The sequence below is a fragment of the Gamsiella multidivaricata genome, assembly GCF_025024155.1.
Source record: "Gamsiella multidivaricata strain RSA 2152 chromosome Unknown BC939scaffold_49, whole genome shotgun sequence".
Lineage (NCBI taxonomy): Eukaryota > Fungi > Mortierellomycota > Mortierellomycetes > Mortierellales > Mortierellaceae > Gamsiella > Gamsiella multidivaricata.
Window position 1 is genome coordinate 26,365 of NW_026251757.1, and position 12,160 is coordinate 38,524.

At 50.0% G+C, this 12,160-nt stretch overlaps 4 protein-coding genes across 4 annotated transcripts; 1 reads left to right on the forward strand and 3 right to left on the reverse strand.

Annotated features, from left to right (window-relative positions):
- Window positions 1-1,058: 1,058 nt before the first annotated feature.
- BC939DRAFT_456915 (ribonuclease H-like domain-containing protein) lies at window positions 1,059-3,701 on the reverse strand. The gene is made up of 10 exons (XM_051556401.1): window positions 3,525-3,701; window positions 3,146-3,430; window positions 2,939-3,062; window positions 2,735-2,842; window positions 2,530-2,638; window positions 2,239-2,417; window positions 2,111-2,156; window positions 1,939-2,017; window positions 1,733-1,840; window positions 1,059-1,646 (listed from the first exon to the last, which is right to left on the reverse strand). Exons 1-10 carry the CDS (start codon window positions 3,619-3,621, stop codon window positions 1,114-1,116), a joined length of 1,668 nt encoding a protein of 555 aa, XP_051410356.1. The 5' UTR covers window positions 3,622-3,701; the 3' UTR covers window positions 1,059-1,113.
- A 56-nt stretch (window positions 3,702-3,757) lies between these two features.
- BC939DRAFT_494375 (uncharacterized protein) lies at window positions 3,758-7,165 on the reverse strand (the record flags this gene model as incomplete). The annotated part of the gene is made up of 6 exons (XM_051559601.1): window positions 6,688-7,165; window positions 6,481-6,595; window positions 6,203-6,381; window positions 5,364-6,083; window positions 5,146-5,236; window positions 3,758-5,057 (listed from the first exon to the last, which is right to left on the reverse strand). The coding sequence occupies exons 1-6, from the start codon at window positions 7,103-7,105 to the stop codon at window positions 3,758-3,760; spliced, it is 2,823 nt and encodes a 940-aa protein (XP_051410357.1). The 5' UTR covers window positions 7,106-7,165.
- A 913-nt stretch (window positions 7,166-8,078) lies between these two features.
- On the reverse strand, window positions 8,079-8,980 carry BC939DRAFT_504750 (uncharacterized protein; the record flags this gene model as incomplete). The annotated part of the gene is made up of 3 exons (XM_051560563.1): window positions 8,079-8,244; window positions 8,337-8,451; window positions 8,686-8,980. 3 exons carry the CDS (start codon window positions 8,978-8,980, stop codon window positions 8,079-8,081), a joined length of 576 nt encoding a protein of 191 aa, XP_051410358.1.
- A 947-nt stretch (window positions 8,981-9,927) lies between these two features.
- Window positions 9,928-11,383, forward strand: BC939DRAFT_518922 (uncharacterized protein; the record flags this gene model as incomplete). The annotated part of the gene is made up of 2 exons (XM_051561187.1): window positions 9,928-10,755; window positions 11,315-11,383. The coding sequence occupies exons 1-2, from the start codon at window positions 9,970-9,972 to the stop codon at window positions 11,381-11,383; spliced, it is 855 nt and encodes a 284-aa protein (XP_051410359.1). The 5' UTR covers window positions 9,928-9,969.
- Between the last annotated feature and the right edge of the window lie 777 nt (window positions 11,384-12,160).

A 12,160-nucleotide genomic window follows, 5' to 3' on the forward strand; every position in this document is an offset into this window, starting at 1 on the left:
TAAGATATTAATAGCAAGGCAGAAGACGTGCATAGGAGAATTAAAATAAAGATCAGGGTGAAAAAGCGCTGCAAGGGGCTGCTCTACCGTTATACAGAATATTAAGAGCAATGGCTGGCCGTTGGATGTTGCATGCAGAAGTTTAGGTTAGGGGGACATTTTAAGAATTGGATGCATGGTAAGGCATTTGCATACTCTCCACACTGTACCAGTGGATGCACCAACACCGCCAACCCACCAACGCCATGACATTCATTTACTTGCCAGACCCCCTTTCCAAGACTTGATAAAAAAAAGAAAAAAAAAAGGATAAGTAAATGTGAGCCAAGATGTCCCCCTTGTGATGCAACTTTATTAAGCCCTAGGCACCTCTAACGGTGCGCAGGCACTTATGGTATATTTAGACAACCAGAGGCGGACGCGTCGCTGAGGTATTCCATCGGTATACCGACTTGCATAGCGCGTCCTTCATGGTCCATGCTCTACATCTTATTGAGCCCCCCCCCCCCCCCCCCTCCCCTCCCCCTCCCCGATTATCCCACTTAACCTCCACAGATGCGCCCTTTTACCCGTCAAAGTATGTTGCATTGTGGATGCCAATCTTTTAATAGGTCCCCGATCCCGTTGTGGGCTGCTAGGATCATCTAATGGCATATTGTCTTCCAAAGTGTACAGATATGGAAAATAACGAACTGAGGGTGCTGGCTGTCCTATTCTATTGCATGCGATGGAGGTTTTCCCTTCACACAATTACTCTTGTCTCCTGTCATTCCATCCAAAAGCCCGTAGATTGCTGCAGTCTAGAACTCGAGGGCGATCAAACACGAAGGATTCTCCGCCCCAGCATGATTAGGCCAGGGGGTGCTCACCTTTCCGGAAAATAGGAACAAGGTGAAGAGACCTGCAGCAGAAAATTGGCTTAGTTCAGGCCTAGCTGCATATGTCCAGGGGCCCTAAACCCCTAAAATTTGAGCCCAAATCTAGATCGCCAACATCCCCCCCCACATTGACCTACGGCAGCAACGTCCATCCGTACAATAGAGTAAAAAGAAAGCGTTCTTGTCAGAGTATTTTATTTTTATTTTTATTTTCATGTTTAAACTTAACGTACGCTCATGGGCTGGTAAGGTTGATGCATCCATGGTTGGATCTGCCCCAATGAAGGATATTTTGGTAGCCTCGAAGCACAGGATGCTGTAAGGTGAATGGTCTCTCAAACACCTCTTGCTCGAACTGATGCTGATATCCATCCTCCGACCTGTCACTCTCATGTCCCGTGTCTTCATATACAAAGCCATTCGATGCAGCAGTGTGCTGCTTTTGAGCCGCCTTTCCACCAATTAACTTGGCAGGCTCCTCGACATCATGCATCGGAAGCTGTTGTTTTGCAGCTGAAGTCGGAGAGGTCTTAGACTTGTCCTGCGAGCCGTCGCGCTTTAGGTGAACGGCATCGGCATAGGAGAACTTCTTGGGTGCAGAAGGGCGAACGGGTGCAGCAGCTGCCTGTGGGGGTGGTGAAGCTGAGTTCCTTACTGTTGCCCTGTTCTTTTTCGCGTTTTTAAAGCCGTAGGGGTTCATTTCTGGTCGGTTGTCCTTGTTCGGGGTCCTGTTTTCCGTCATCGGCAGGGGCGCAGGTTCATTCCGAACTATCGCAAGGAGCGCGGTATGAGAACGGCAATTCATATCCGCGCAAATTCTAAACAGCGGCGAGCACACCCGTTCAAACACCTACCGATATATGCTAACATCCTGATTAAGATGGATCCTGTGATATATGCATCGTAGCCGGCTTCATGCGCCAAATCGCGCGACATGTAGCGCTGATGTCTGTAATGCGGTGCTATGAGTGGGAAGGAGTTGTGTTCAATTTGCATATCTTCCGTACGCGTTGAAAGGAACGTCGTCCCGTTATGAGGGATGTACATGTAGCAGACGTACTGATTTTGGGACATCCCATAAAGTTCACAGTGCCAACCATGTTTTCCAATCCACCTAGGCTGGAATCGTATGCCATACCCTAAATTGATGGAGTCAAGGAAAATGAACGTATAAGTCGAAAGCACCAACAGAAGTATTCGATATTGAGCCTTAACGGCTTCGAGATGCATACCTTCAAGGCGTTGGCGGTGTAGGACACGTATTTCGTATCCATCACGCTATTATATAGAATAAACAAGACTAATAGTTCATTCTCCTGCATTGTTCGAACAGCACCCAGCAACACAGTAAACCACATACGTAGGAAAGGTGCGGTGGATCATTTCCTTGTAGCCCTCCATGGTCGGTGGCAAAGGGCCAACAAACTGAGCCAAGATATACGCGAGATCGATTACGATGTTGTGACCGACAATTGGTTTCCCACACGCGGACAGTATATCGATCACGGAACGAAAACCGATTGCATTCTCGACATCTCTCTGTCCCGTGGCGGAAGATAGGCGCATATAGAGTATGAAAGAAAGTCAATATTAGTTCATGAAGTGATCGTTAACAGAAGTTGGAGACTTGTCGAAAGATATCAAGACACACCTGAACGGCGAAGTGCTGTTGTTGCTTTTGATAAATCAGGTCTTTCTCGTTGGTCTTGGTAATTTGTATGCAACCACCATGTCCTTTAGCCTGCAGTTCCGTCGGCCATCTAACAATGGGATAAACATGTCATGATCATTAATATCGCTTCTGTTAGGCAGTCGATCATATAATCCAGTACCATGCCTCGAATGTGTGAACTTACAGCCGACGAACCTCTTGGTAGATCAATCGTCGCTGATAACCATTGGAACTTTGAATATTGATGAAATTAAAAGCACCGTTATTTGCCTTCCATTCCGTAATCCGAGCGCTGGTTCGAAAGACAACACGACGACCCCTGTAAGTATGCAGTCTCACATGCTTCCAAATGTCCGGGTTGAAGAATAGTAAAGAAAACGCTGCTTACATCGCGTCATCTAGCCACGCTCTCATTGTAGGATCCACACCGATGGTCTGGAAATCGTTGTTGGCAATTCTAGTGCGCTCCTTTCTGTAGCTTTCCTCATCTGCCTTGGTCATGTAATGAACACCTACATCAAAGAAGAACCTATGTCAGCCACGGACACCATTGCTGCAGCAGCATGGATACAATCAACGGATACCAGCGACGAACCGTGGTAAATCCACTTGTTGAAATCGAAACGATTTTTTGCCAAGAAATCCAGACTGGAGGCCTCCGTCAAAAAACAGCGTCCCTGAGGCGAATATCCTGATAGGGTCGTTGGAAAGATGAAAAAGTTGAACGGTTTTGCGCTGTAGCTGCCATTCCTGGGATCAAACTTGAAGGTCGAGATTCCGATCTGAACAGTAAGGAACTGGCTTGCACTCTTTCGAAGCTCCTCATACCCCTGCTCCAGCGTTGTGCTTTGAGTGCGTTTGTTCGGTTCCGTGTGAAGGCCTGTGTTGCCAGAGATTCCACGGCTAATAGGGTTATGTTTCTGCATCAATATTTTCAGGCACCACGCGCGATCGATCGAGCAACAGGACCCTACCAGAGAACTCGGCATCAAGGGCGATGAATTCACATTCATCTATGGCCTCCTTGATGTAGGGCAACTCCGCGTGGAAGTTGTCTCGGAGGATCTCCATGGCGCCGGTGTGGAATGAAGAGGGTGAGGGACAGAGAGAGGATGGTCAGGGCGCCAACGTGGGTGGTGTCATGTTTTGGTGGCGAACAATATTTCGTCGTTTGAAAATGCTTTATTGGTTACAGTGTCTTAACGCTCTAATCGCGTCCTCGGCCGCGTCCTCCTCGACCCCCTCTTCCACTACCACGGCCACCACGGCCACCACGGCCACCACGGCCACCTCGGTCACTACCGCCTCCGCGACCACCACGGAACCCGCCTCGGTCACTACTGCCTCCGCGACCACCACGGAACCCGCCTCGGCCGCCGCTAGATCCACCCCTGGCGCCTCCTCTGAATCCATCTCTAGAGCCGCCTCTGGGCGCACCGCGGTCGTTTCCACCACGCCCCCTGCCGCCTCGGAAACCCCCTCTGGACTCACGGCCTCCTTCTCGGCCGCCGCCCTCGTGTATAGATCTCCTTGGGCGCTTCTTCTCTTGTGCTTCCTCTGCGGGCTCCTCATTTTCTTCCTCGCCATCCTCTACTCTCTTGCGTTTGACCGCTCTCCTAGTTTCGCGTTCTGACCTCTGCTTATTGACCATCACGTTTTCGATCGAGAACTCGACAATCAAACACTTCTTCTCACCAAACAGCGACGGGTTGTTGTTCAACCACCGAAGACCAGCCAAGGCATGGGCATGAGTCGAGTACTCCAAGAAACCGTAACCCTTGGACCGCAATTCCTGCGTTGCTGCATCGACGCGATCCTTGGATCGAATCACCTTTGCCTGCTTCACAAACACGCGCTTGTCCCAGCCCTCGGCCTGCTCCTCCTTGGTAAGATGGGCTCGCTTGCCCTCCTTGACCTCGTTCTTGAACTTTTGGATCGCCTGGACTCCCAGCTTTCGAAGCTCCTTCTCGTCCATCTTCAAGGGTAGGTTGCGGATCGAGAGGCGGGTCTTGGAGATAAAGAGCGAAGGGTTGCGGGCGAGCAACGCACGACGGGCCGAGAATGAGGTCTGGCGTTTCGAGAGCTCGCTGGGGAGGATGGCGGCGGCAGCAGGAGAATCCGGGAAGATGACGCCCTCGCGCATGAGATACAGGTTTCTGCGGTCTTCACGTTCGCGCTTGTGTTGTCCAGCTTCCAGCAGGTTTGTAGCCGATGTTTTATCGACAGCGCGGACAACGTTCAGAACACGTCCATTAAGAGTGAACTTGACAGCCAGCTCTTCGGGCAGGTCTGGCTGCAAAATTGTATGCTTGACAAAGTTGTTCTTCTTCTTCCGGTCGTTCTCAGCCTGGATGGGGTTGACAATGGCAGCAACCTTCTCAGCCTCAATCATGCAATTGTCGGCTGCGCCCTTATTGAAGTAGCAGACAAATCCTGTTCCTCGAGAGCGCCCAGTGTCATGGTCCATTGTCACACGGCAGTAGCGGATCTTTCCCCAGTGACGAAACCTTAGAAACAAGAACCAAATCGGCGTCAATATTCTCGTCAAAATAGTCTCCAATCAAACAAAAACAACCAAAGCACAGGGACCCTTACAGCTCAAAGAGATCGTCCTTGGTGGCTTCAAAATCCAGATTGCGGACGAACAGAGTTGTTCCTTCACTTGGATCAGGAAGGGCCATCTTTTCTAATGACGTGCAGTGCAAGGTCAAAAAGCAGGAGTTAAAATTAACGGTCAAGGATGCCATACACCTGCATGCTGTCCTGAAGCAGAAAATGACATAAAGAACTGAGGTTGGCGATAAATAACCTACTCTGTTCCTTTTCCTCGGCTTCTTCTGCATCGAGTGCTGCCAAAGCTGCGGCGTCCTCCTCCTCCGCATCCATCTCTTCATCAGAGTCCTCAGCGTCCTCCTCCTCATCGTCCTTCAAATGATCCAGGTTCAGTTCTTCGTCGTCATCATCCTCACTCTCCTCTTCTTCGTTCTCCTCCTCATTCTTCTCATCCTCGTCCTCGTCTTCTTCGTCGTCGCCATTCTCGTTTCCTCCTGTCTCATTATCAGAAGACTGCTCCTCCATTTCGACATCCTGATCTTGCACCTCCGGTGCTGCTGCGACTGCTGCCGATGTCTCTCCTGTCCGAGACTGGGCCTCAGCCTCCTCGAAACGGTCCTTGGCCAAAGCCCAATCAACAGCGATAACACGGCCGTGATGCTCAGTTCCGTTCAGGGCCGCAACAGCTTTTTCAGTCGCATCCAGATTTTCCATTTGAACGAATCCGAATCCTCGCAAGGGCCCGCCCTCGTACTTGCGGGGCAGATTGACATCATGGACCGTGCCGAACTTTGTGAAGAGTGCGCGCAGTTCTGATTCCCTGTACTTCCATGGCAAGTTGCGAACAATCAATCGGCAGCGTTTGTATACTGAGGGCGAGGCGAGCAATGTGGCATGAAGCGCACAGCCTTTAAAAATGTGTCCATCCAGTGCCTGGACTGCTGAGGCAGCCAACGCAGCCGTGCTGTAGATAACATGAGCTGTAGAAAAATGATTGACAAACAGTGATTAGTAATTGCTACTCTCGTCTTCTTAGCCCTGCTGTCCCTGTAAAGCGGTTGTATGAGGCTGTGGCTCTTTGTTTCCCAGTGTATCATACCTGTTCCTTCTTCAGTTTTCTCTTCGTTTTTCTCTTCCGCTGCTGCGCCCTCCGAAGCTTTAATAATAACTGGATAAATGACATCCTTGACATCTCCCACCTTGCGAACCCTCTTGTAAATGTGCTTCTTTGTAATATCCTTGCCCAGTCCCTTCAGCGCAACCGTCTGGAATGAATAACTAATCAGTCAAGCAAAAAAGTTGGAATAGGGATTAGCATTAGACTAACGCATTCTCTCCATGCTTCAGGAAATTAAATGAGGCACAAAAACACCGTACTTTTTCTCCTTGGGTTCCTCCGAAGAATTAGCAGCTTCCTTGGTCTTCTTGGGTTTGTCGCTCTTAGACTTGGGTTTGGGCTTGAGTTCTCTCTTTGGCTTATCTTCCCCATCATCTATTGCAGAGTCAATGTCATAGTAATCATTAATGTCCACGAGCCCTATGCCAATTGAATGATCCAAGCCAGGTAAAACAAGGCAAACATACGGGATTTCTTAACGGCCTTCTCCATGATCAAAGGTCTCTGCTTCAAGAACTTCACACTACGCAATTCATTGATAGCCTTGTCTGCATCATCTGGCAGGACAAACTGCACGAAACCATATCCCTTGTTCTTGGATGGTCCCTTGGCAGCGGCGGCAGCAGCCGCAGCAATTCCTGTCTTGTTATCCTCGCCCTCGGGCGACTCTGCAGCAGCCTGCTCCGCGCTTCGATCCAGGACTACGAAGCATGATCGCACAGGTCCGACCTCTGAGAAGAATGCCTCCAACTGAGCGCTTGTTGCCTCATAGGGAAGTCCACGGACAAAGAGAGTAGACTTGCTAGTATTCTCCTCTGCAGGTGCGGTGGTTGTTGATGGGGTGATGGCGGCATCGGGCACAGCTAGTACTGAAGTGTCCGACATGGTGTATTATATAGACGAGTCTTGGGAATGAGACGGACGAAGCTGGACAGTGGTTCAGGTAGCAGCAGCAAAAGTACTGGTCGTGAGCATAAAAAGAAAAAAAAAAAAAGTAAGTAAACAACAAGCCATGCAACAAAGACTGCTATTAGCCGCGCACATAACGCGCTTGTGCTACTATACATTTCTCTACGCGCTCAATAATATTTTCTCGACGTTGTCCTTCATCTATCCACGCGCGGCACCAGACTCTTGTCCGATGTTAGGGATTTCGGTCGATCCAGCCAGAGCCTCTTCCTCGCTCTTCGCATCGTTCTGCAACCTCAAGGAAATTTCTGGCGCCCCAGCACCGTTGTTGAGGGGACGGTCCACATTCAACCTGGCGCACCCTCTGGTAGATCTACTCTGGCACTCTCCAGTAACCGCTCGAATCCTGTCACAACAGTCTTGAGAAAGAAGGCAAGAAAGCTATCGGGGTCTCCTTCGTTCTGCTGGATGTAGGCCAATCTTCGAGGTCATTCTGACTGTTGCAACGATCACATAGTCTCTATCTTCGTGTGCTATATTTCGTGACTCTCCTTCATCTTATCCCGCAATTGCCTGCCCGATTCTGTCGGGGATTTGATTGTAATAATATTGGGGTCTCCGTTTTGCGTCCTCTCCTCCACTTCATTGCCCTCGCTTTGACCAGAATTATGGTCGCTTGACTCCGTCGGTTGCTTATGTTACGTATTTGAAATCGGCTTATGGTATCGTGTGTGGCCTTTGCAAGAGTCTGGGCGGACCAGTCATACTGCGAAGCCCATCAATCATGAGCTCCTCTCCCTCGTTGATGCGCCTCCAAACCATACTTGCAAGTTCATCCGATTACCCCTTCCAGTTGCTTTTCAGGCACTACAGTATCAGTTTCCCGACGCGATGATCTCAGATGGACTTGAGATCGGTTGGCCTCTCAGGATAAGTCAGGTTCTTGGATTCAGTCTCGACTCTCGAGAGTCTTTCGAGCGACCGCGTCATCGTCGTTCATATACTGGCCGGCGATTGAGCGGAGGGAGCAGGCGAACACATCCAGATGAGGAAGTTTCGGAGGTTTGCGCATACCTGAAGAATGATTGGCGGCAGTAGCTTGTTCAGGACAGAGGCTATGAAGAGGATGTGTGAGGCGCTCTTGGGCCCCGACGATCGCCTAGGTTGTAGCTATTGGTCAGTCTCCTCTTCGCTATGAGGCTCCCACTCCATTTGTGACATGGCCAGGTTCTCAATAATGTCCTCGAACTGCTCCAACTCGTCATTCTGAATGAGTTCTTCAACGATTTGGGAAAAGGCTTCTTCCCTCAGACTTGCTTGTTCTACCAGTTGATTGATGAAAGATCTGACTTTTGTGAGGCGGGGATTGTTGTCTGTATCGAAGGCGTCTTCATTGCCCTCCTGAGTTGTGCCATGATTGATGAAGAGGCCATCACTGGCGCTGTGACCTCAAAGGACGACCTGGCCATAGGAACAGTTGGTGCGGCTATAAATGGGAGCTCGGTTGACTCTTCCTTCCCATATCCCTTGACGTGTTTGGGCGATCTGTCTATCACTTTCATCCTCGTCAGGTTTGACAAGAGGAGCCTGCGTAGTCTGTGGATTGTCATTCACCGATGGTTTGACAGCGAAGACTAATGTCGTCGTTGCTACTGTAGGGACGGCCAAGAAAATAATAGGAGTTGCCGTGATTTGCTCAGTTATAGATCTCAAAGCAGAGGTGGAGTAGAGCTGCATAGATGAGTTGTCGGACAGATTCTCGTCTTGTTTGTGGGAAAAGATTTGAGTGGCTCCGTAGATCATGGCACCGAGAGGGACTGGCGTCAGAAGGAGAGGCCATATTGCTACCATGACTGCACTGTGTTTCTCCTTTTCTTGCTTGCGTATATGTTATATGGTCGGATACAGCTGAGAAGGGCGTGTCCCCTTTGGATCAAGTTGAATAAAAGGAAAAAGAAAGACGAAAGTGAATGGTCTTGGAATAAGCAAATGTTCCTATGCGATCGATGTACGTATGAGCTAGTGGTGCAAAGCTAGTCCTTAGGCCGATGTGGAACAATGACAGAAGGGGTACCGTGGTGTGAGCGAGGCAGCAATGCGCGTGAAAGAAACGTGTTTCACCATGACACGCACCTCGAGGTAAAGACGCGTTCTGAGGTAAAGACGCGTTCTGAGGTGCTGCTTCCTACGTAGCCCTCTGTAGATAACCGTATTCGCGCTGGCCACTGGTAGTTGATCGCCGCCCTTGCTGGAATTGGTCGGTACCGATTTGTGGATAGGGAGTAACCAGAAGGCGACGCATGCAACCGGCAACATGCAGAGGAGACCGGTAAGTTGACACTGGGCAGCACTGCCACATTGGAGATTGGTGTATCTGTGTGGCCATGCGCCGCTGATCAAACCCAAAATGCATTTAAAGTTTAGGCTGTAGCACGTTTTGGCATGTCTGTTCGTACCTGAATATCCTGGTGGCCAAAAGAAAAGAAGGATGCTCCCTCATCAGGAAGCATTTTCCCCGGGGGCGAAGAGAAGCGCCGCAGGTAACTGTAAAGTAGCATCGTGAGAGCAGCGATCACAACGAAAAAAGTGGTGTCTGTTGAAGGAGAGGTGACGGGAATACGATAGGGATAGTGGTTCGTGTCCTATGTGTTTAATATACACAAATGAACTGCATGAATGCATGGCCTCGTTTTGCCATGGCTCACTACAGCAACAAAACAGCAACAGCAACAGCGACGCATCCACGCTGTTTTGTTTTGTCGACCTTTCTCTCGAATCTCTTCCTCATTCCATCCCTCATTTGTCTTCCCCACCCTTCTCATTCAAAAAAAGAACAAAGCATGGCAAGCTCGGTACTCGCCGCAGCCGCGTTTTGCGAAAATACCCTTTTTGTCCAATATTCGAGTGATTCCCGCTATCTCGGTCCAATTCTCGCTTTATATCAACAACAAACCTATCCCAATCCTAGTTCAAGCAGTAGTAGTGTCACTGGCAGTGGAGCTCTCTCCGACGATGATGAGCCACTGAACACCCGCAATGGCACCAGCACTCTGACTTACATTCCACAAATAGTCCAAGGCAATATCAACATCGGCAGCAACCTCAATCCACCAGTCAGCATGGTCGCTACCACCTCCTTCGAACCTTCAGGCCTTGGCGGTCGTCGGCACGACCTTCTCATAGGGCCCAATCAGGCTGCAGCAACGACTAGCATATTCCGCTTATCATCGCAGTCGCAATATCCTTCCTCCGTTTGGTCCTCTGCAACTGAAGGTCCTAGTTCGGTGCTCACCATGGCCACATCGAGACTCTGGATGGCCTCCGGCTCAAGTGACCAGAAGCGTTCGTCACCAGAAGGCACTGCAATTTACCAGTTATTTGCAAACCAGACCTCAAACGCGTACCAATTGCAGAAAGTAGATATGTCCAAGACGGACATGGCATCGAGACCCCTGAGCACGCTGGTCTGGACACGACCTATAAATTCGATTGATACGATATTGAGCTCAAAGGTGTTGAGATTTCTGGATGGTGGATACTACGACGGCGTGGTTATCGGGCAGTGCGTGGGAGCGGCACAGGGAACCTGCTTAGTATTTTATAACGATGACACGGTGAACGAGGCCGTAAGTGAAAGCGTCTCAATGATCTTCTTGAATAGTTATGCAGTTTGTTGCATAATGACTACGCTGGAAACAGAGACTGATGATATCGCCGCTGCTCGGATACCTTTGTTTTCTTGGCGATAGATCACGACAACAATGCCCTTCGATCCCCGCAGCTGTCTCGCAGCAGGTACTGGCTTTTATTCGCAGGCTCAGCGACACTCTTTCTTCGTGTATTTAACCAACGTCCTACATTTCGGATTCTTTCTCATAGATAACGGATCTATTGTCATGGCTACGTCTTCGCATACTGCTACATACACCTTCTCCAATGAGCTCTCAACAAGTTCATCTGGAGTATGGACAGTGCGCCAGACGAACGGCCTTCAGCCTAACGTAAAAGACATTCTCGCCTGCGCTGCCAAAGATCAGACCTTTTTCGCAATCCGTCAAGGTAAAAGAAGGGCGACCTGTGCAGCATTGTTTCCCCACTAGTCCACAGCTTGAAGCTAACTTAGGAACGTCAATGGATTGTTACAGGCACCGATTCGTTGCCATTGATTACTACACTGGATTTTAGCGACTCCACATCATGGACTTGGCAACCAGTGGTCCTTGCCCAACCTTTACACAGCAACGGGGGCCCTGAATCCTCAACGGAGAGTGGCGGTCGAAGAAACACATCTAAGGCCTTGGCTACCGCTGTGGTCATTGGGCTCGTTGTGGTCATTGCAATCGTGGCAATATATCTCTGGATGCGGAGGAAAAAGTCGAAGCCGTATGCGCACAAATCAAATTCTTCCAACTTTGCGCCTAGGTCCATAGTATCACCGGCTCCACTGCACGATGTGGCGCTATCAGGAGGGGCCATACCATTTCAGACAATGGATCAGTCAGCATCATATACCCTAGCGCCAGTGATTTCCACAGGACCGACAAGAGTCAACTCATGGTCCCCAGACGCCTTGACCTCGGCTGGGATTTCGATCTCGGCAGCATACAACAACAGAATGTCTCTACCCATTATCTCCCCTGTTGGCGGTAGACCGTATCAGGCTATCTCGATGCCGGATCGGCATGGACCAATTATCGCGACATCACTCGTCTCGGCGCCTTATCGGCCATTTGTAATCCCTTCTTCGCCCATTCCTTCATCTCCGGCTATACACTCACCCACCATCCATCACAGCTCTACGCATGGGCACAAGTCGGAAGCTGCGCAGGGAAGTGAGCAGGAAGCCGCTGGCAGCAGCAACCACGGCGGGTCGTCAGGATTGTCTTCATTCTTGCGCTCGAATGCGCTCTATCCAACAGCTGAGGAAGAGGCAGCAAGGGGTGTTCATAGGGGTAGTCGTCCCCTACAGGAGATGCTTTCACCAACGCTGGCGAACGCGCAGTTGATCCTACAGCGATCACAGCAACCGCA